Below are 24,156 nucleotides of genomic sequence, written 5' to 3'. Positions count from 1 at the left end.
CTTTAGGGGTTTGGTTTGCTAACGGCATACAAAACTATCTTTAGAGCCTAAGAGAGACATTGTCTCACATCAAAAACCCGTATGTATCATATGATAAATACTGATACATCCTGTATGAAAATTAAGTACAATCCAATTTAAGGAGACTGCCAGGGCAGATTATTGGGTCCCTTTCCCCTTTGGTAAGGGCAGAAACACTAAGGAAAAAAAAAATGCATTCCAGCTTTTTAAACCTAGGTGGTCCCAAACTTCCACTTACGATGCTCTCATTTCCAGTGATGGCTAGTACTGTGAAATTATACCTCCCAAGCCTCCAATCTGTAGCTCCAACAATTTTTATGAGCTCCAAACCCCAAATTCCAATAGTCTCTAGACAATGTCAGTAGAATGTCACCTGTCAGGTCTCAATCACATTTCATCCATTATAAGCAAACACACACTCACTACTCAGCCTCATCTTTAAGTAACATCAAATGGAACAAAGTGAAGTTAAGAAAATCTGCTAAGTATTAAAAAGCAGATCATGTTCTAACTTAATCATGACAAACTTTCCACACCTGTCTAATTTTTTTGGTTTACTTTTTAGTGTGGTAAATGCCCGGCATATACAAAAATAGAGAAAAAAAGTAGAATAACCCCCCCATGAACATAATGTAACTAACTATTAAAAATCTGTCACCTTGTTTCATTTACACTCACATTTTTTTCCTCAAGTATTTTAGTGTAAATCCCAGGTATCATGTCAATTCATTCACAAATACTTCAAATACTTCAGTATGCATCACTAACAAATCAGAACTTTACTTCTTCTTAAAGGAAAGAAAACAAAATTTGTTCACAGTTCTCCATATTATGTAGTATTTTGCACAATCTGGATGATATAAACTAACAACAAACCCAAGCCTTCCTTCTACTTTCTTCTATCTTCCTAAAAGCCTACCTAACATTAATGAAAAGCAGTGTTTCATGACATAGGAACGGTAGCACCAAAAGCTATGAAATAAATTTAGAAAAGGTCTCACATGTAAAACCACAATAGAATCCTAAAATTAAGTTCCGGAACAAGTTTCCCACCCCTAATGGAATGCTCTGCCTATCTATTCAAATCCAGTGAGGTCACATATGCAAGAGAACACACACTACATGAAAACCTCTGGCACACAGAACAGTGTCTGGCATATAGTGGATGCTCTGTAAATATTACTGCTGATTGATTCAAATTAAAGTCCTAGTAAATGCCAATAGCAAGACTGCCCAAAACCAACTTGGAGGCATGTTTCAGGTACAAAGCTATTATTGTACTGCAACTGATCTCTAGGATTTCCCGGAAATAGAAGGAAAATGCTGCCACTTAACAGTAATTTGAGTACAATACCACTAGGTGTCAGACATGAACCAAAATTTTCTGGCGTTATGAACCACCTAGGCAAGAAAGACTCTGGAGGATGTTATTCATTCAACAAATATTTAGTGAGCTTGGACAACGTGCCAGGAGCCGATCACTCTACAACGAACAAAACAGTCCTGGGATCTGTCTTCTGGAGTATTTGAAGTTTATGCAGCATCATTTTCTTCTCTCTCTAAAAGTTTCAGGAATTTCACAAAGTATGTATCACGTGTGGATTCAGAGCCGTTATTCCAGTTGCTCTAGATTTTAAGTTCTCCGCAAACCCGGAAAAATGTGTTGCAGTGTGCTAACCACGGGCAACTATCTTTCCATGTCTGACCTTACCACTGCCCGACCCCCTAACTGATTAAACCTGCCCCGCATCTTTCTCCAAACCCTTTAGTCCTCTCTGGTCTTCAAGACTATCGATAAGTCCCCCTCAGAAATCACTCTTTCTTATAAGTTTACCCACAGATCAATATTACAACCAAATTCACCAGCAACCTCAACTTCCTTTCCCCCTTGACCTTTCAAAGCATTCCACTTGCCAATGTCCAGCTATGGACAATTCCAACCAGACCCTCCCTCTGCTCTTGTTCTTGGCCTGCAATGTCAACTGAGTAAAACTGCAGGACCCACTGGTTTAGAGTTTCCAAGTTCAGCTAAGGGCTTGACATTACTCACTAAAGTCTCTTGCTTGTATTTTAATCCCCGTTCCCTCAAGGCTGCTGTTTCAAACTTCTAATACCCTTCTTGGACTTGTTCTGGCATCTTGATCTGCTCACACTATTTGGATAACCTTATTTCTTACTTTACTGTCTTTCATCTGCTGAATCCTCATTTTTTTCTTTTTTAAATCTTTGTCTATCCTTACTTCCCTTTCTTCTTTCTCAGGTGAGGATTTAGTTACCAGCTTTCTTCAGGACCCTGTTCCCCAAATGGTCTCTTCTCAAGTGTAAAACCAATCTCTCTTCTTCTCTCCAGATCTCACAACACACAAAAGCTTCCCAAACTTAAGAGAACAACAAAACTTCTCCCTACCCTGCCACACAGCTTTCACCTCTCATTCCCCATCCTTTCATTTTCATACTTCTTGAAGAATACTCTATACTCACCTACTCTCATTTCTTTGCTTCTAATTCAGGGTTTCTCAGATGTTGACAAGTATCCCCTGGGGGACAGCATGCATCCCCCCTCCCCACTGTTCCCTGTTCTAATTTATGTCACAGCCCACTGATGCACCGGATCCACTCTGCCCACCACACTGAAACTATTCTTGGTAACTTTACCAGTTTGCTACTTGTCAGGTCAGGTCCAACAGTATCTTTTTTTTTTTTTTTTAAATATTTATTTATTTATTTGGCCATGCTGGGTCTTAGCTGTACATTGAGGGATCTAGTTCCCAGAGCAGGGATCGAATCCAGGACCCCTGCATTGGGAGCGCAGGGTCTTAACCACTGGACCACCAGGGAATTCCCCCAATAGTATCTTTTTAGTCTCCACCCTAATGAATTCTCTAGGACAAATGCAAGTTATCCACCCTCCCCTAAAAATGATCGCCTCTTAAGTAGCAAGCCATCAACTCCTCCTGGCTGTCCTTATACCTTCCAAAACTTATTTTCAGATTTCCTTTCTGATTCTCCTTTCTCTGACCAGCTCTTAGATGTTGTCTTTCCTAGGGTTCTATCTTTACGCTGTGTGTCTTCATGCTCTCTGTGTATGATTTTATTGATGCCTAGGGCTTAGTTATAGCATATATAATGATGACTTCCAAATTTATTTTCAACCCTACCTCTCCCTATGAGCTCCATACCCAAATGTTCAACTAGGTACTGAACATTCTACCAGCATCAGAAATGTAATTTATCCCAAACTGAACTCATTTCCCCGGGGGAATAAGGTGGGTGTGTTTTGCTTCCGTATCCCTCAGTCAATGGTACTTCCATCCATCCACTCCTTCATGCCAGAAAAGCCAAGCGTAATCCTCCACAAGTCATCTTTAACTGGTGACATACAATCTACCCCATGTCCTACTACCAAATCTGGGCAAATACAACTTCTAAATACCTCCGAAATCTGTTCTCGAATGCTGTTTTTTCCTTTGTCCTGATAAAATCCTATTCAGCACAAAGCACACCCCATCTGAGAAACCCTTCCCTGGTGGTTAGATGACTTGCCATGCTGTGACCCTGCCACAGTTGTGCAGACCTGTTTCTGCACTTATGTAATTATTTTACACCTTCATCTTCTACCATCCTATATAAAGATTCATTAAATGTATATAGGCTAGGAACTATTCTGGGTTTAAAGAAAAAAAAGTAATAAAATAAAGTTGGGAATTTCCTGGTGGTCCAGGGGTTAGGACTCTGCGCTCCCACTGCAGGGGGCACGGGTTCAATCCCTGGTCGGGGACTAAGATCCCGCATGCCGCGTGGCCATAAATACATACTTACAAATTATTTTTTAAATTAAAAAAAATAAAAATAAGGTTCCTGCTCTACAATCCAACTGAGGCAGAAAAATGTTCAATGAGAAAAAAGTAGCATGAGAGATGGTGAAAAGTGTGACAGAGAATAATAAGCAGAGTGAGAAGGAAAGGGAGAGGGAGAGGCAGGGATGTGATACTATTTTTAGGAAATGGTCAGGGAAGTCCTCTCTAGCAGGTGACATCTGTATCACTATCTAAAGGAAATGAGATTAGAGGCTATATTGCTCCCTTCCCAGCAATTAGTTTAGTGACTGGCTCTTGGAAGTGACTCAACAAATGTCTGCTAAGAGAATGAATAAACAACAGGAAATATATTTCTAGACTTAACGCATTTAGCATTCATACGCAAATACTTCTATTGCAGTTCTACACCAGAGATGAAAAATTATCTGTTAAATTTTGAAAGCAGGGACCATCACAATTAAATTCACTTTTTATTAACTGGATCTACGAATCATGTATTTTGAGTATAGACTAACTGGAGAGCAATCAGGAAAAAAATGGGCCTATTCAGCTAAGTGGTGTCTGTGATCAAGGTCTTAAGTTACAGAGCAGCTAAGAAAAGACAGCTCAAAGTCACGTAATTACAGGTCATCTCTGGAGCAACAGTTTCTATAGAGCAGTGATTTCTAGGACAGTCTAGAACATTAATACTCCAACTAGGTACTTTCCTGGACTTTCACCTTTATAGCCCTATTGTTCAGTATCCCAATTAGTTCTCTAAAATCCTAGATCGCCTATTTCCTAAAGGTTTTAGAACCATTAAAGAGATTTTTAAATCGCCTTTACCCTCTTGACTGCCAAAACTACCTTCATGCAATGTCTCACAAAGCCTGAAAATCTACTCCAAATATTGGATTTCTGACAATACCTACTTTAGTGCAATCAAATTCCCTTCATTTTAGATTACTGTAAGTATGATTTCCTGGGACCTTTAGAGTGAAGTTAGATTTTTTTTTTTAAACCTCTCATCTAACTTTACCAGTATACCAGTTTATTTTACAAATTCCTACTAAGGTCCAGGATTATTGTGTCTTTGTTATTAGTGTTCCAGCTTACACACTTAGCAACTGTGTGAAATAAGATTTCTAAATTTAAAAAGTGTCACCAAGACTTTGTGTTAAAGGGGGACTGATGGGAGAAAGGTGAAAGAAAAATAGGAAGGAAGTAGAGAGACAATAATTCCTCAACAGCTGAGGTCAGATACTAACATGCTGACTTTTGCAGCTTTGGGAACAGTCATTTGGGAATAGTATCAAGTGAAGGTGGTACTAGGGTGGTACCCGCCCTTTATTCAATACATTTACTCAACAAACATTTGTGCTCCTACTATGTACCATGCACTTAGTAGGCACTGAAAATTCAACAATGAAAGACATTGTCCACCCTTAATGATCTTTGTTCTTAAAGTAACACATAAAAACATTTTTTAATAAACATAATGACTAGTTTGGGTATGTAGGAAAATTTTACTTTGAACATTCTAATGACCAATTCTTGATAAAAGATAGAATCCCCCTTCTTATTTTTCTATTTTCTGTTATCAGATCTGTATTACTATCATCACCTCCCAGGAACAGGTATATTAGGAAGTAGAAAGTTTTCACTTGTTTACTACAATCACTCAGATTAACTGTGTCCAAAACATGAGTAGGGATTTTCCAGGAGAAAATCAGGGAAAGAGCCTACCTGCTTCTTTCACTAGTTGTGAAACAGCAATCTACTCCATCTTGTACAAAATATCCTTTCAAACATTTGGAAACTATTGAACATATTGAAAGCTATCACTTTCTCCCCCCTGTGTATCTATATCTATACCTATATCTATATCTATATCTATATATATACATGTCCTTGTCATCACTGTCCTTTACACCTGGTGCTCCACAGTGTTTTGCTTTGTCCTATTTACTCAGAAGACCCTGAAGCCCTCCCTTCCCGTGTTTCCTACCTGTCAAATGAAGAGAAACAAAATAAATATATTGAGTTAACCTGTTGCTAGCAACATATAATATAAAAATCACTTATTATCTTTGTGTGTGTACACGTGTATGCAAGTTTATACGTGTGTATATATTTTTACAGAAGGAAACATTGCCCATAATAGCAAACTACAAATAAATTAGTAATTTTATTATAACTATGTTGATAGAATAAAGTTATTTTAACAAGACAAATACATGGGCAGCAAACCATTCACTGAAGTATCCATATATTAGCAAAGTGAGTGAGTACAGGGAATACATCACTTATATTTGCGCCATAGTGTATATGCATACAAAGTGCAGCTACTAGAAAACTACCTCCCGGGACTTCCCTGGCTGTCCAGTGGTTAAGACTCCACGCTTCCACTGCAGGGGGCGCGGGTTCAATCCCCGGTAGGGGAACTAAGATCCCACATGCCACACGGTGTGGCCAAAAAAAACCCAAAGAACAAAAAAAGAAAATTACCTCCCAAAAGACTACTAATATCATAATATATGTCCAGGTTAGAACTTCCATCTTAAGGGCATCTGCACTCAGCAGGCAGAGGAAAAAGCCCAAGTCTTGTCCAGTTAGGAATCTGTTAGGAGACTTTCCCCACACTGAAGAGTAAGGGTAACTGGAAAGAATGTTCCCACCAGCCCAGAGGCTACCTCAGTGCTAACTAAGCAGAGTAGGGGGTAAGGGAAGGGAAACCGAGCTCTAAGAAGTAGCTAGAGGCCAAACTTCACAGATTTATAGGCTAAATCAAGTAATAGCCTGTATCTGGACAAAGCAAACAACAATCTTTTATCCTAGATCTCAAAAAATCTTCAGTAATGATATTTGAAGGTCAATAAACACAAAATAGTCAAACATCCACAAAAAACACAAAATACTCAAACATCCACAAATAATAATAATAACAGCAACAACAACAACAAAAAACTCCAAAAACACAACACCCTCTGAGATAGAACCACCAGGAAAAAAAAGAGAGAAAGAGACCCACAAAGGCTTCTGATAATGGAATCACTAGACAGAGATTATAAAACAACTTTGCTTATCATGTCTGAAGAAGTTTTTAAAATAAGCCTACAAATGGTAAAGAGGAAACTATAGGAAGTGATCAAGCATATTCGGTGCACTACCCTAAAGAACTTCTAATAATTAAAATTTAAAATGCAAACAGCTAAAAAGAAAATTATTGAATATACATAGGGAGAAATTACCTGGAATGCAGACACACACACACAGAAGAAACAGAAAATTTAGGAGCCATGGGGGGTAGGGTAAGAAAATCTAACATATGTTTAATTGGAGCCCCAGAAGAAGAGAGCATTGGGGGTTACAGGAGGACACAGGTAATATGTGATGAGATGCTGGCTGAAAATTTCCTAGACTGATGATAGACATCCATCTACAGACACAAGAAGCTCAATGAATCCCAAACAAGAAAAATAAAAATATATCCTCACCTAGACTTATCATTACAAAATGGCTAAGCATCAAAGATATAGAGAAAAATCTTATTTATTTATTTAGGCTGCACTGGGTCTTAGTTGTGGCACATGGGATCTTTGTTGTGGCATATTTAGTTGCGGCAATGCGAGATCTTTAGTTGTGGCATGCTGACTCTTAATTGCGGCATGCATGTGGGAACTTAGTTCCCCGACCAGGGATTAAACCCGGGGCCCCTGCATTGGGAGTGTGGATTCTTACCCACTGGACCACCAGGGAAGTCCCTATAGAGAAAATCTTAAAAGCAGATATAAAAAAAGTTTGCCTTCAAAAAATCGATATACCAAAATAGGAGAATGAAGTCCAGGGAGCCCCATGTTTTGCACTGCTTTTCGCCTTGAGGCAAATTCTGCTTCCAAAGTAAAGTCTGAGACTGAGAAGCTGTTCACGGCCTCCCTCGGTCTCAAAGCATCAGGGACACAAACATGGACGTTGCGGTCCAGCAAGGAAGAGGGCCCTGGAAAACACCATATGCTTTCAGTTGGACCTCCCAAGGAGTACAACACGTGAGTAGGGCTGCAAAGGTAGAAGCCCAGCCCTGTCCTGCCAAAGAGAACACAGCTGACTGCCAGCCCCAGCCTGGACCCACCATCACGTTCACCCTTGCCACTCCCCTGCCCCCCGAAGCAGGACTCCTCTAAGGGACAGTGTTAGTTTGGGGACTCCTCTCTGGCCCAGCACAGGCCTTCTGAGAACTGTGCTGCAGTCAGGGCCTTCCTACCAAATCCTTCTTTTTCTCTCTTCTTTCACAGGCATCAGACCTGTATCACAGTCTTAAGTCTTCCCCGTCCTTTCCTGCTCCTTTCTACAGGCATTTCCCCCAATAAATCTCTGCCATGTCTAATCATGTCTTGCCACCATTTCTGTCTTTGTGTCTGCTTCTCAGGGAACCCAAACTGATACTCCAAATATCAAAAGGACCAAAGTCCACCTTTATGTGAAGCAATCCTTGAACAGAGATGCAAAAATTCTAAATAAAACAGAAAGCCAAAACTGGTCATATATAAAAAGTACATACATTAGGAACAATCTTGGTTTAGTTCTGTAATGCAAAGTTGGTTTAACATTTAAAAAATAAATCAATATAATTCACTATATTGAGACTAAAGGAAAAAAAATCAAATGTTTATCCTAAAAGATGCAGAAAAATTCAAAACTCATTCATGGGAGAGATACACCACATTCATAGATTGAAAGATTCAATACCTCAAATATTTTCAAATATTCAACATTGTAAATAATATAAAACCAATCAAAATTCCAGAAGAATTTGTTTGTGTGTGTGTGTGTGTTACTGTAAATGGACAAGAACAGCCAATCCAATCTTGAAGACAAAATTGGAAGACTTACTCTACCTAACAGCAACACTTACTATATAGCTACAGTAATTAAGATCACAGTCTTGCAGCAAAGAAAGTGACCAATGGAATAGAACGGAGTTCAGCAAACTTTTCTGTAAAGGGCCAGATGGTAAATATTTTAGCCTTTGCAGGACTCATACAGTCTCTGCCGCATATTCTTTTTTTTAAACAACGCTTTAAAAATATAGAACTATTCTTAGTTTGGAAGCTGTACAAAAATGAGCCACATGCCAACCCCTGGAATAGAATATGGTCCAGAAACAGACCAAAACATATATAAACAGTGTATGATCAAGGTGGTATTACAGAGCAGTAGAAAAAATAGACTTTTCACTAAATAGTGCCAGGCCAAATGCATATCAATATGGGGAAAAATTAACCTTGATCCCATACCACATGTAAAAATAATCAATTACAAGTGAATTGTAGATTTAATTGTGAATGACAAAACAATAAAGCATCTCGGAAGATAACACAGGAGAATATCTTCATGACCATGGAGTAGAAAAAAATTTCTTCAATAGCACTCAAAGTTTTAACCATAAAAGAAAAGATTGATAATTTGGACTATATTAAAATTAGGAACTTCCCTTTATCAAAATTACTAATAAGAAATTGAAAGGCAAGTCACAGCTGAATATCTGCTAAATATATAACTAACAAAATCTTCATCAAAAATATTTAGACTCCTACATATGAATTATTTTAAAAAGCACTGATAGCTAATAACCAAATAAAAGGTAATCGACTTCATCAGTGTCAAGAAAGTTTAAATTAACCCAAATGCCACTCCACTACACACTCACTAGAATGGATAAAATTAAAAAGACTGACAAATGCCAAGTGTTAGTGATGATATGGAACAAGTGGAATTCTCATACCCTGTTGGTAGCTGTGTAAATCGGTATAATCACTTTGGAAAACTTTTTAGCAGTATCTACTAAATGTGATTGTATGCATACCTATGAGTCAGTAATGCCATCCCTAGATATATATACCCACCAGAAATGAGGACATTTGTGCACAAAGTACGTGTAATAAGATGGCTCACAGCTGCACTGTTTGAAATAGGTAAACACTGGAAAAAATCTAAACGTCCATCAACAGTAGACTGAATAAATAAATTGCATATGTTCTTTTTGTTTTAAATCAACTTTATTATAACTTACCTAAGATAAAATGTACCCATTTAAGTACACAGTTCCTAAGTTTTGACAAATGTACACACCCATGCAACCACCACCACAATCAAGATATAGAAGATTTCCATCAAGCCCAAGACTTCCCTTGTGACTCTTCCTAGTCAATTCAGGCAACCACAGATTTGTTTAGATTTGTCTTTCCTGGAGTTTCACATAAATGGAATCAGAGGATATGTACTCTTTTTGCACTTGGCTTCTTCACTAATCAAAATGAGTTTGACAGGAAACGTGTGAGCAATAAACGTAGATAAATTAGATTTCATCAAAAGTTAAAATTTTGTGCATCAAAGGACATTATCAAGAAAATAAAAAGACAACCTACAGAATGAGAGAAGATCTATGCAAATCATGTATCTGATAAGGGCCTAGTATCTAGAATATATAAAGAACACTTCCAACTCAAAAAGAAAAAGACAAACAGCCCAATTAAAAAAATGGGCAATAGATTTGAACAGACATCTCTCCAAAGAAGATATAAAAATGGCCACCAAGCCCATGAAAATGCTCAACATCATTAGTTATTAAGGCAATGCAAAGCAAACCAAAATGAGACACCACTTCATACTCAATAGGTTGGTTATAATAACAAAACTGGAAAATAACACGTGTTGGTGAGGATGTAGAGAAACTGGGGTCCTCCTATATTGCTGATGGGAATGTAAAAATGGTGCAGGTACTACGGAAAACCGTTTAGCAGTTCCTCAAAATGTTAAACATAGAATCACCATATGACCCAGCAATTCCACTCCTAGATATATACCTCAAAGAATTTAAGATAGGAATGCAAACAAACACTTGTACATGCATGTTCATAGCAGCACTAATCACAACGGTCAAAAGGTGGAAACAGCCCAAATGGCCATCAATGGATGAATGGATAAACAAACTGTGATATATACCTACAATGTAATATTATTCAGCCATAAAGAGGAATGAAGTACTGATATATGTGACACACAGACAAAACCTCAAAAACATTACACTAAGTGGAAGAAGCCATATGAAAAAGGTTGCATATTGTATGATTCCATTTATATGAAATATCTAGAATAGGTTAAATCCATGGGGACAGAAAACAGACTGGTGGTTGCCAGGGACCTGGGGGAGGGGAGAACAGTGAATGACTGCTTACTGGACATGGGTTTCCTTTTGGGGTGACGGAATGTTTTGGAACTAGATAGAGGTGGCAGATGCACACTGCATACATCTCCTTTAATTCTCTACTAAATGTCACTGAATTGATCACTTTAAAAGGGTGAATTTTATGTTAGGTGAATTCCACCTCAAGAAAATAAATGTTTTTGAGATTGATCCAAGAGGCCCTGTGTAGTCCATTATATGGATATACCACAATTTGGTCATCAATTCATATGTTGATTAATATTTAGGTCGACTCAATCCAGTGCTTATTTAATATGAATAATTTGAACATTTCTGTACAAATATTCTTGCAGGCATGTTTCATTTATCTTGGGTAAATACCTATAAGTGCCCTTATCATTTCACAAAAATAAGTAAAAAAAAACAAAACAAAACAAAAACAAAAAAAGTGTTATCAGTCATAATATAACTGAATCAAAGATGAAAACCAACTGCAGACATTAAAGCAATGATGCTTTATCCTTAAGCCCAGCAGATTTAAGCCAATAGTACATATTCAATTATGAAGATAAAGAAGAAAACTAAACAAGTATGATATGCTAATTCTATGTTAACAAAATTACACCTGAATTTTGAATCAGTGAATTTTTTACTTTTTTTTTTTTTTTTGGCTGCATTGGGTCTTCATTGTTGTGCACGGCCTTTCTCTAGTTGCAGCGAGCAGGGGCTACTCTTCGTTGTGGTGCACGGGCTTCTCATTGCAGTGGCTTCTCTTGTTGTGGAGCACGGGCTCTAGGTGCATGGGCTTCAGTAGTTTTGGCTCACGGGCTCTAGAGCACAGGCTCAGTAGTTGCGGCGCACGGGCTTAGTTGCTCTGTGGCATGTGGGATCTTCCTGGACCAGGGCTCGAATCCGTGTCCCCTGCATTGGCAGGCGGATTCTTAACCACTGCATCACCAAGAAGTCCCTCAGTGATTTTTTTAATACTGCTTGACTTTCAAGGGAACAGAACCCTCTTTCCTTCACATTTTCAAGAATGAATTATGTGAGAGTAAAGTTCTTTCTGAGAAGCTGGGGTGGGAATTGAGAGAAAACTCTAGAATCAAACTGTCCAACTCTACCACTTGCTAGTTACTTAGACACTTTGTGCCTCAATTTCCTCATCTTAAAAATGGAGATGAGGGGGCTTCCCTGGTGGTGCAGTGGTTGGGAGTCCACCTGCCGATGCAGGGGACACGGGTTCACGCCCCGGTCCGGGAAGATCCCACATGCCGCGGAGCGGCTGGGCCCGTGAGCCATGGCCACTGAGCCTGCGTGTCCGGAGCCTGTGCTCCACAACAGGAGAGGCCACAACAGTGAGAGGCCCGCGAAACACACACACACACACACAAAAAATGGAGATGATAATAATATCCACCCCAGAAAGTTGTTGTGATGATTAAATGAGTTAATCCATGCAGAGTCTTAGAACAGCACCTGGCACACTGTAAGTTAGCTGCTTCCGCCACCCAGTCACTACCACCATCATCACCATCACCATCATCATCACCCTGTCACCATCACCACCAGCATCACCACCACCATCATCATCACCCTGTCACCATCATCATCGCCCCATCACCAGCATCATCACCACCACCATCATTTCTACTTTGTAAAATATCTTCAAGACAGTTTAAGACACCTGTGGTTGTTCAATTGAACAGCACTAGAAGTTAATAAAAATATGCAGCTAATTAGTATATTTACCTAACTACCAGAGAAACTCAAAACTCAAATAATTTACCTGTCAATACAGTTAAAAATGGATCCTAAGGGGTTCAGTTAATGTGCCTTCCCAAAGATATCGTGAGATCTGTGAAGCCCACTCGGTTAGTATTGCTACATTTCAAAAGTAACATGAACACAATTCTGACACCCTACCACCACACCATAGACCACAGACCTAACCATAATAAGAATTTCTTCTTCCAACCAATTTTCAGGTCCATAATTTAGTGTTATATTATCCTGAGGGAATAGGTTTTCAATCTATTAATGGAAATCAACGGCATAAAATATACTCAATTTTCTCAGCTCTACAGAATTTAGATCTTCATTAAACTGAAGAACACTTGATCTCTAAACATAGTGAGTGCTGTTTATTAAATGATGAACTAGGCCAATTACATTTCTCTCTTGGGGAATTTGGAATTATTATGATGAGAGAGGAGGGAAGGAAGAAGATACAGTTAGGGTTGTTCCTTCTACAGAGGTCAGCATATGAGACAATCATGTATAATCAAAACTATCTGTGAACATCATTTAAACCATCCTGTAAGTAGCAGAGTTTAGGCCTTTGGAGGATCATATGCCAAGATTTTGTTGCTGTTGTTACTCTGCATTAATTACTTTCCAAGTCCTAATTCTGGTGTCTGGGGCACCCTGGGTATCCTACAGCACTTGACTTTGAATTTGGAGATGTCTTATTTGTTTCTTAGAATTAACACATCTTTCCTAAGGTGGCCTGGCGGGGGCGGGGGGGTTCTATGTCTTGCCACTAAACTATCCTTCATTAGAAAACTCTAACATGGACTACAGAGCTGTTTGTCAGAAATGACTGCAATCACAAAATACAAATTTTTACTACTGAGAAAGTATATAGAATTCCCAGATACTTTTTCTTCTACTATTAACATGCTTGAATATAAAGTTTAATGCCAAAGTAGAAATCCACCAGTTATTGAGCATAACAAAATGACATACACATTTTAGAATATTGGAAGTGTCCCTACAACTAAGCTGAGGTAGAGTTTTTCTCATAGAATAAGTAAAGGAGAAATAAGGGTAATTACAAACCTTCTTTTATTCTTATTTTGATTATTTATGCATTTATGATTTAAGGGACAACAGGACGTCAGCAAGATAGCAATTATCCGCCAGCATTATTATCACCAAAAAATATTTTTCTACCTTAATGGCCTTTCTCTTGTAAACAGTATTTGCATTATAGCACAGAAAACTAACAAGAAAGAAAAATAACTTTTAAAACACAAGAGAGGACACATATATACAAGATATGAGAAATAATATATAACAGAATGGAAAAGTTGGGTAAAGAGAATAATCAGAAAAGTAACTGGCAAAAGAGACTCCACTGAGGTACCAAAAGGAAAGAACACCAAACAAAACCTTTCAACCGTTTCACAGAATTCTGGCAACATAGCAGGATCTCTTAGGAGCTTGAATAAAATTCGGGGAATTCTTTTCTCTCCAGTGATTCTAGGCTCTGACTCGGATCATTATACTGGAGGTTGGGATTCTATTTCATTAAACTAAATTCATATAAAAGGATTTTGTAATCTCAGTACGCTTGAAAATAAGTCTGAAAAGGAAATGAGACTATAAAATAAATATCGAAACATTCAGCTGAGTCAAAATAATAGATTACATGTCATTTGTCTCTAAATAGGTTGTATTTTTTAAACGTGATCTATAAACAATTGTTCACAAGTCAGAAGATATTTTTCACATAGAATATGTTCTGACAGATGATCTGATCAGTTTATCTGAAATGGTATTATGAGTACTAAACGTAAGCTAAGTAGGCCTCTGTAGACCAGCCTGTGACCCCCACTGCCAACTGGGATGATGAAAGCAAGCCTGGCCCAGGGAGGCAAAAGGACACAGAGAACTAGGAACTCTTTAAACTCATTTAACTTTCCAGGTCCATTGCCAGCCAGCTATTCAGAGTCCAGTAACAAGTGGTGGGTGCTCCTACAAGATGTCTGGGGCCTCTGAACTTGGTGTTTCCCTGACCTTGTTGTGAATTCTTTGTCTTTAAGTGTTCACAAATATGGAACAGGTTTCCTTGTTTTTTGGGTTTTTTTTTTTCGTTTTTTGGCCTCGCCATGCAGCATGTGGGATCTTAGTTCCCCGACCAGGGATCGAACCTGCACTCCCTGCACTGGGAGTCCTAACCACTGGACTGCTAGGGAAGTCCTACATGTTTCTTTGTTTTTAACTTTCTCAATGCGGAGATATTTCACAGAGTTAATTTCCTAACATAGTAAATATACCCTATATTTATCTACTACTTCTTGACCCTATGTAAGTCAAACTATTTTTTAAAGTCAACAGATATAAAATCGCACAGTTTAAAGAAGATGGGCTTCAGAGTTACACATGCCTGATTTGGAAGTCCAGCTCTGTCACTTAGCTGTGTGATCTTGGGCAAGTTACTTTATGTCTTTTTCAGCCTCAGTTTCCTCATCCACAAAATGGGAATACTGTCTCACACCTCACAGCATTACAATGAGGATTAAACAGCATAATAACATATACTATGATTCCTACTATAGATTAAGTCCTCAATCAGATATTAATTTCTACCACCCTCCAAAAAATAAAAATTCAAGTAGTTCTCCTTTCAGGTATATTACAAACATATCATAAAATAATTTCTTTAGGTATTCTCATATCTTTTTATAGTGTTCTTCTTAGGAAGAAAACATACAGATGTTCTGGACTTTATAAATAATCTTACTTTGATGGACCTTGCTTCGTAGGAGGTAAGGTGCTTGAATTTGTATTTTTCTTATTTTAAAACCTTAGTTATGTTGTGTTTATTTTAATTCTTCTATTGGCCTTTTAAATTAAATTGTTTTCCTAGCTTATAATTATTTTTTCCCTCAATCTGTTGGATTCCTGATGATAAGATTATTACATTTCAATTATTTACATTCTTTGATTTTTTTCTTTTAGCTATTTTATCTTCTAGTTATTAATATATTGATTGACTCTGTATTTTCTTAAACTAACATTTTTCTTACTCATGATTATTCCTTCATTGACAACATGCAATGCCAGTAGAATGGCCAGATAATTTAACCTCAAACTATAGCGGTAACTCAATTCAGATCAAAATTCAGTTGTGAGGTATAATAATCATTAAAGATCACTGGATATGTAGTCCTGAATATCCATTCTTCTAAATGGTCTGAGTATTGTCACCAGATCAAGCCAGACTCTTGGGGACCTGTACAGTTGGGCCATTGTTTTGGTATCCATCACTATAACCCAAGGTTTCTCAACACTGGCACTATTAACATTTGGGCCGGATAATTCTTTGGGGTGGCGGAGGCGGGAAGGGGGGTGTCCTGTGCATTGTAGGATTCTTACCAGCATCTCTGGCCTCTCCGTGCTAGATGCCAGCAGCACACCCTCCCCCCACCCTAACTGCGACAACCGACACTGCCATGTGTTCCCTGGGGAGCAAATCTGTCCCCAGTTGAGAAGTTCTTTACACTAAATTGGACCGTGGGGTTTTGAAGTCAGCTTACATTGAGGAATCTCTTAAAAAATAGTCATATAAAGGGATGGGGCTGAGGATGTTACCTACTATATTATTCTTTGTTTCCATTAGGAGGAACCATAGGAGAAACGTGTCTCAGACTTCAGTGCAAACCAGATGTTGTTTTCTTATGGATAATGTGAATCCTTGGCTAATCCTTAAATAATAATCCATCCTTCCTTCCTCCTTCCCTCCCTTCCTCCCTCCCCCTCCCCCTGCCTTCCTTCCTTCTCTCCTTCTTTCTTTCTCTCGCTCTCTCTCCCTTTTTTTTTTTTCTTGCCACTGGGAAAAGCTCAGAAGCAAATTTATAGCCCATCTTTGATAACAGTGTAGGATCTACAGCATGCATTTACGTGTACTAAACCTCTCAAATGTCAGTTTAATTCATTTTTCCCCCATGAACGTTTTAATCTTATTTTTATCTTACTATAGTACCTGCATGTGGACACAAACACGTTTTTGAATGAGATTAAGTATAAATTAATAAATAAAATGGTATTTAAACTGTAATTTTTCCCAGCAGATCACACCCTTTAGTCTCACTTTATCATGCCTCTCCAAATCTCCTTCTGTTAGATCTAGATCTTCCAAGTTTTCCCTTACAAATGTTTAAGTCTATTATCTCCAGTCAAAGCATATAATGAAATGTCACTTCAGTGAATGGATATGTCAGAAATATAATCATCTGCAGAATAAAGTTTTATAACTAAGTCCCTCTACATTTATTAGCAGTACATCTCTCCCAGTAGAAACCAGAACATGACAGGCATGAAATTCTAGGTGCTGTGTGTCTGGTAGCTAGTCCAGGCATCAGTACATCACTCCGTAGGATGATGGGGAGACAGAGGACCCACGTCTTCTTTTCTCTTGCCTCTCGTGGTTTTGTCAGTCTTCCCTTTCCCCACTAAGGCCAAGTAACATTTGGAATCCATCCTGAGCCCTGGTGCACGACAGATGGTGACCTTGTGCAAGGAGTGGCCCATCTTGCACAACGGTGACAACTATGAAGGGTCCTACCTCACCCTACACACTCATTACTTTTGATAGTGCTGAAAGAAGCCGTTTTCCTCTCAGTGTAACCCTTAACATAACCATTCCAAGACCTCAAATCAGATATGGGTATTATAAAGGTCCATCAACAGGTGAGTGCATAAACAATTTATGGTCTATTCAAGCAAGGGAAAAACCACTCAGCAAAAAAAAAAAGTAGTACTATTAGTACCTACACTTACAAAGTGGTGAATCTCAAAACTACTATGCCAAAGAAGATGGGCTGAGAAGATGTATCTTTGAAAGATACAAAGAGTACACATTGTATTATTCCATTTATAAGAAATTCTAGAAGAGGCAAAACTCATCTATAGTGACAGAAAGCAGATCAGTGATTGTCTAGGGCCAGCAGAGTGTTGACGGCAAAGCCATACAAGGGAACTTTACGGAATGACGGAAAGGTTCCTTTTGATATCACATCTTGATTGGAATGGTGGTTTCCCATCACATATTTATCACAACAAAACCTTAAGTATAGCAGTACACTTAAATTACGTGCAAATGGGTATTCTTGCTAAAAATGCATCATTTCAAACTAATAATAAGAAAACATCAAGACAAAGCCAAATTGAAAGACATTCAAAATAACTGACCAGTGCTACTCAAAATTACCAAGCCCGTGAATTACAAGGAAAGACTGAGGCACTGTCACAGACCAGAAGAACCAAGGGGGTGTGACAAGTGAATGCAATGTGAACTCCGGGAACAGAAAAGGGGAAAAATCCAAATAAGTCCTGCAGTTTAGATAGGAGTGCCTTAATTTTGTTAAGTGTACCATAGTTATGTTTTTAACACGAGGGGAAGTTGAGTGAAAGATATATGGATACTTTTCACTATTTTTACAACTTTTTAAACATCTAAAATTATATAGAAATAAGTTTTCTAGATGGGTGCTTTTTATTGTGTATAAATTTTAATTCATTAAAGTTCATATAAGATTGAAACAAAGATAAATGGCAGTTTTTAAGAAATAACCCCATCACCAGCCTTTTAAGTTCATTAAATATGTTTAAATCAAGAGTAAGACTAACTACAAGAACCAAAATACTCTACTTCTCAATATTTGAACCAATAAATCTAGCAGATAAAACACACACTAAAAGAATCACTAAATTTAAAAGATTACTAATTGAATTTAAAAATCTTAGAATTACTTCCCTCAGAATCATGATACATTCTCCCACATAAACACTAATATATAAATGACAATAAAATCATCACACAAATTATGGTGACACAATGGAATCCATAAAATTTTGAAGTCTACGGTAAAAACGTTTAATTTCTATGACTCTCACATCTAAAGACTGTTGTTATATATTTGGACTCCAAAAACTATATCATCTCATTGAATATTACTTAAAGACTGGAAGGGCATGGGTAAAAAAACATTCAGAGAAAAATTAAACCTTTTATAACATACCTCCTCTGTTGCCATTTTCTTCATCCTACAAAATAAAAATATATATATTCATATATGAATAATGTTTATAACTGGTAAAATCACAGTGAGGCTCAATTCAAGTCAAATTGCCCTCCCCAAAATGTGTCAATTACGGTCTCACTAACAGTACCTCTTGCCAGAAGGAGGAAGCTGTCACACACAGAGATGGTAAGGCTATAGGTCAAGCCAATTTATGAGGAGGACAACAGAAGTTTCTGACATACTGAGTGTAAGATGTCTAAAATGGACATCCAAGGAGAGTTGTCAGGAGTAAACAGCTGTACAGAGAGGGCCAGGCTGGTCATCACTTATGTGCTATACATTGAAAAATGGGCCTTTAAAGGCTATTACAGGACCCAGAACTGTCTTTGGATACATTGGCTCCAAATTGGTATATATTTAAAACCTTGAGCTTTATCTATTTGGTTGCTTTCATTGCTACCAGGCTGTCTCGCTGCCATGTTATCTACCTCTAGTTGGGAAATTAGAAAAGCAACTTCAAAAAACTAGCATAAAAATACATTTATTCAAATATTTGTTGAGCCTCTACCATACAAAAACTAAAATGTACTGCAGAAAGAAAAACAGAGATTTAGTGAAGGGCTGATAATTTGTTATACAATTTTTGACCTTTATTTTGGCTGCCCAAATACATAGTTTTTTCCTGGTTATATGCTCTGTTCTGAGACTGCCAAGGTTGCCAGATACATAACATAATAAAGACGTTGTATTAACTGCACATTTTCTGAAAGCTCTACAATATTAATTTTTATATACTCCTTTGAAGTGAATGAACAAATTTTTATAACTGAAAAGATTTCAATAAATGTTTTCCATGTAAAAGGTGTAAGACAGACCTATTTGTAAGAACATCTGTGTTAAATAACAGCATTAATAGCTGAGGTTTAATGAGCAATTACTGTCTGCCAATTCCTGTACTAACTGTTTTATATGTATTACATCACTTACTCAACACAGCCACAGTGAGGAAAGTGCTGTCACTGTCTATTAGGAGACTAACCCAAGGTCACAAAGCTAAAAAGGGCAGAGATGGGACTCAAACCCAGGCCCTTTTGACTCCAAAGATTGTGTTAGCAGCTACACTGTGCCTCTAAAATTTCTAGAAATATTTTCCGATTACATTATAACAATAATAATAATGCATTTGAAATTCGTGTTTAGCAAAATGATCTTACAAAAACTGTACTATCTATATCATCATGATCCAAAGCTCTTCTTCACAACAAAACCAAAAGACAAAAAATAAAATTCAGTCTTAATATGTAATTAACGCAAGGGACTCTTAAATTTTCAACTACTCTCACATGTGACCTAATACCTAAGTTATACTATTTAAGACATTTAAAGATAAAGTAGATTCTTAGGGAATCCAGTTCAACTGTTTTATACATTTCAGGAACACCGAACTGGTCAATTTTAATTCTAAAGATAGCAATTATTCATAATCCTTAAAAACTCTTTAGTACTTTTAAAAGCTTATCTTATAAGACATTTTCCTAGATAGAAATATTTAAGAAAGATATAATAAAAAAAAAGTGTGGCCTCCAGAAGCAATTTGACACTATGTTTTATAAGACAGCCCAAGATTCATAGATATTTAGAATTAGAAAGGACTTTCTAATCTTCCAGTACAATCCCCTCGAATTAGAATGGAAATCTAGAAGCCAAAAGAAGTTAAGTGGCTTGGCCAACGTCTTCCAAGTCTTCTGAATGTCATTATTTCCATTACACTGTTGAACAACAGTTAAGCATCAGGCATTCATGTTGGCCAAGTTCAAATCCTAGGTCCACCACTTACTCATTATATGACTCAGACCAGTTTCCACATCTGTTATATGAGGTTAATAATAAACTGATATAATGCTCATAAAGAATACAGAACAAGTACTCAGGATGTCAGCTGCCATTATAATGATTCCATCCGCTGCTTATGAGACCATGTTCCTATACGTTGAAGCAATTAGTGTAATGCACTCTAGTGAGAAGCTGTGTTTTTAAATTCTGACTTGCCATCATATTACTTATCTGAAAGTTAAGTATCATTCTAATTCTAATAACTTTTTAGAACTGTCCAAATACTTTAATGAACTATATTTCCTCTGCATGCTCAGCCTAGAAAACTCACCACCTTTCTAGATATTAGAAAAACAGCTACATATTAGAAAAAGTAGAGTGAAGTTTAGAATTAGAAGTTCTAGTAAAAAAGATTTGGAGTTCATAATCACTATGCCCTTTCAGAGGAGATTAAAGTGTTTGTTCTAGAAGGTAAAAAATATCTAAAAGATGGAAAAGAATATAATAAAAATGCAGATATAACACAATTCTTTTAAGATAGAAAGAAGGCAGGATGAGAGGAAGACAAGAAGGAGACAGGAAATGCCTTGTGTTCTACTTTAATTACTTCTCTTACCTTATATGAAAATTGAATTGCCGACTCTGGGGGATAAACAATAAAATGCCTTAATGTAAAACCAAAGCCTTGGGATGTTCTTTTCAACATAACTGTTTTGGGACCTGGCCAGGAGAATGTTTCATCTTCGGATGGTGATACAGTTTCACTTTGTTCTTTTCCATCTTTACTTTTTGATACCTAAAATGAAAAGATGTTTAAAAGTTAACTATGTAACACAATATACTTCATCATTTGGGGAAAAAATTTATGTGTAAAAATATAATACCTGAGTGCAGAAAGGAACATACTGGAGAACAAGAACCATATTCTGATGCATGAACTACATGTGGTACAACAAATCATGCGGATTATCAAAAACTGAATTTTTTTCCTAGAGAGGGATGCTCTGAAAAGTTAATCAGAAGGAAGAAAGAACTCTGGGAAATGAGAAATATAATGGCTAAAATTTTAAATGCAATAGATGGAATGAAAGACAACACAAAGAAAATCTCACCGAGCACTAAGGACTAAGAAACAGAAACTATGAAAGAAGAGACATGAAACTGTTGCGAGTAAGAACACTAAACATGTTATCAGTCCAACAGCAGCAAAGGATATTAGAAAATCAGAGCTAAGGCTTCAGGTTCTGAGCGCAAATTCAGTATCCACATAGATAATCCTTCCAATATCCTGGCTTTCCAGTTCTCTGCTATCTCTCTCCAACTCTTGGCTTTTATCTGCTCATGAGTAAAAACCCTCTGCAACCTCAGATCAAGGAGCCCACCCTGCATCCCTCTCACAGGCCAACCCTTACGATTCTTCCATCTGAGACTGACCCTATCCGTGCCCCTCACTGCCCCATGTCCTCTGCTCTCTCTTAAACCAGCTTCAGTTCATTCCTTTGCCTTCTCTCACTTCCTCAAAGTCACCTGAGAAGACCTCACCCTGGATAAATCAACATGACCTACTCTGGACCTGCACGCACGTGGCCAAACATGGGTGGAGAAAAACAAAAAAATTAAGCCGAAGGCTTTCCCTCTAAGTTCATGACTGCTAACCTCAAGCGAGCCTTCAGTGTTGTCCATCCATTTCTCTCCAGTCCATTCACCCAAGACGACCATTTCATCCCTTCTCCCCAGACCCTCACTTGGAGCTGATGACCTTGCTTTTATTACACCAAAAACACACAAGCAGGACAGTGAGAGCTTAGTCGCCAGCCACATCTCCCCACCTACCTGCAACTGTGCCACTTTCCTGTTTCCCTCCTGTGACAATGGCTGCACTGCCCATTGTTCTAAGGCCCCAGCACTTATGTACTAGATCCTATTCTCTCTTCCTAGACAAAGACATGGTCCCAGCGATTCTCCCCTCGCTCTTTTACATCATGTTTTCTCTTTACAACATCATTCCCATTGGCTCGTGTGTACATTTTCTAAGTTCTTTAATCTTAAAACAACACAAATCCTCTCTTGACCACAGCCCTCGCCAGCTTCCACTTTGTTTTCCTGCCTATCTTTACAGGAAAACCTCTTGAAAGTTATCTACGCTGCTATCTCCAATTATTTTTCTCCCATTTGTCTCTTAAATCCCCTTAAATCAGGCTGTTGCCTCCCTAATTCCCAGAAACTGCTCTTGTCAAGGTCCCCAAAGACTTCTACATCTCTGAATTGAATGATCAATTCTCAGCCCTCGTCTTCTGTGACCTATCAATTGGTGCAGAGGATCACTTCCTGCCTCAAAAACTTCTCCACATGACTTCCCACACCGAATTTCCTCCTAACCGCAGGGCTTCTGCTCAGTCTCCTTCGCCACCTCATCAACTGCTCCACTTCTGAATTTAGGAATACCTAGGACTCAGCCCATGGACCTTTCTACCTCTACTCTGGCTTTCGGTGATTTCCCCAATTTTTATCTCTAGCCCAGACATCTCCCCAATCTAACAGGTATCTCAAACTTAACATGTCTACCTTGCTGCTAAGATTTTGTATGAAATTACAATTCCAAGTTCATCTCAGCAGTTTTGAAATGTCACCTTTATCAAACGACAAATACTTGAATATGCTTGATTCCATTACATTTTTTATTATGCTCCACTAGTGAATCTTATCTATTCTTCCACAGTGATTTGCTTAACATGAAGGTATTTAAACTTAAAAAATGCTCCTGGGGCTTCCCTGGTGGCGCAGTGGTTGAGAGTCCGCCTGCCGATGCAGGGGACACGGGTTCGTGCCCCGGTCCGGGAAGATCCCACATGCCGCGGAGCGGCTGGGCCCATGAGCCATGGTCGCTGGGCCTGCGTGTCTGGAGCCTGTGCTCCACAACGGGAGAGGCCACAACAGTGAGAGGCCCGTGTACCGCAAAAAAAAAAAAAAAAAGACACGATGCAGCCAAAAATAAATAAATGAATAAATAAAATAATCTTTTTTAAAATAAATAAATAAATAAAAGTGAAATACTTAGGTATAAATATGACAAAAAATTTGCCAGACCTGTACATTATAACTCCAAAACACTGCTGAGAGATTTAAAGAAAATCTAAATAAATGGAGAGATACACCATGTTCATGGTTCAGAAGACTCAGTATTGTTACAATATCAACCCTCCCCAAATTGATCTATAGATTCAATGAAATCCCAATCAAAATCCCAGGAGATTTTTGTGTAGAGTTGATAAGCTGTTTCTAAAATTCACTTTGAAATGAAAAGGACCTAAACAACCAAAACAACTTTGAAAAAGCAGAATAAAATTGGAGGACTTACAAGACTTCATGTAAAGCTACAGTAATCAAGACTCTGAGCCACCGATGGAGACTCTGTACATTTGAAACTCATTTATTATAAATGCATTTTAGTTTATTCCCCCTTCTAAAACTTGGGGATTTTAAGGGGGAGGGG

At 37.9% G+C, this 24,156-nt stretch overlaps 1 protein-coding gene across 7 annotated transcripts in view; it reads right to left on the bottom strand.

Moving 5' to 3' along the window:
* ARHGAP21 (Rho GTPase activating protein 21) overlaps positions 1 to 24,156 on the bottom strand; it is a 129,737-nt gene that overhangs the window by 53,989 nt on the left and 51,592 nt on the right. For all 7 annotated transcript variants that reach the window (XM_081228983.1, XM_081228980.1, XM_081228982.1 and 4 more), the window contains 2 exons: positions 21,280 to 21,459; positions 18,828 to 18,852 (listed from right to left, as the gene is read on the bottom strand). In XM_081228983.1, the coding sequence (XP_081085109.1) occupies positions 18,828 to 18,852; positions 21,280 to 21,459 (205 nt within the window). The remainder of the gene's footprint in view (positions 1 to 18,827; positions 18,853 to 21,279; positions 21,460 to 24,156) is intronic.

Source organism: Mesoplodon bidens (assembly GCF_964165515.1).
Source record: "Mesoplodon bidens genome assembly, chromosome: 3".
In the NCBI taxonomy this organism is placed as follows: Eukaryota; Metazoa; Chordata; class Mammalia; order Artiodactyla; family Ziphiidae; genus Mesoplodon; species Mesoplodon bidens.
The sequence above is the reverse complement of the archived record's forward strand: the minus strand, read 5'-3'. Positions and strand labels throughout refer to the sequence as shown.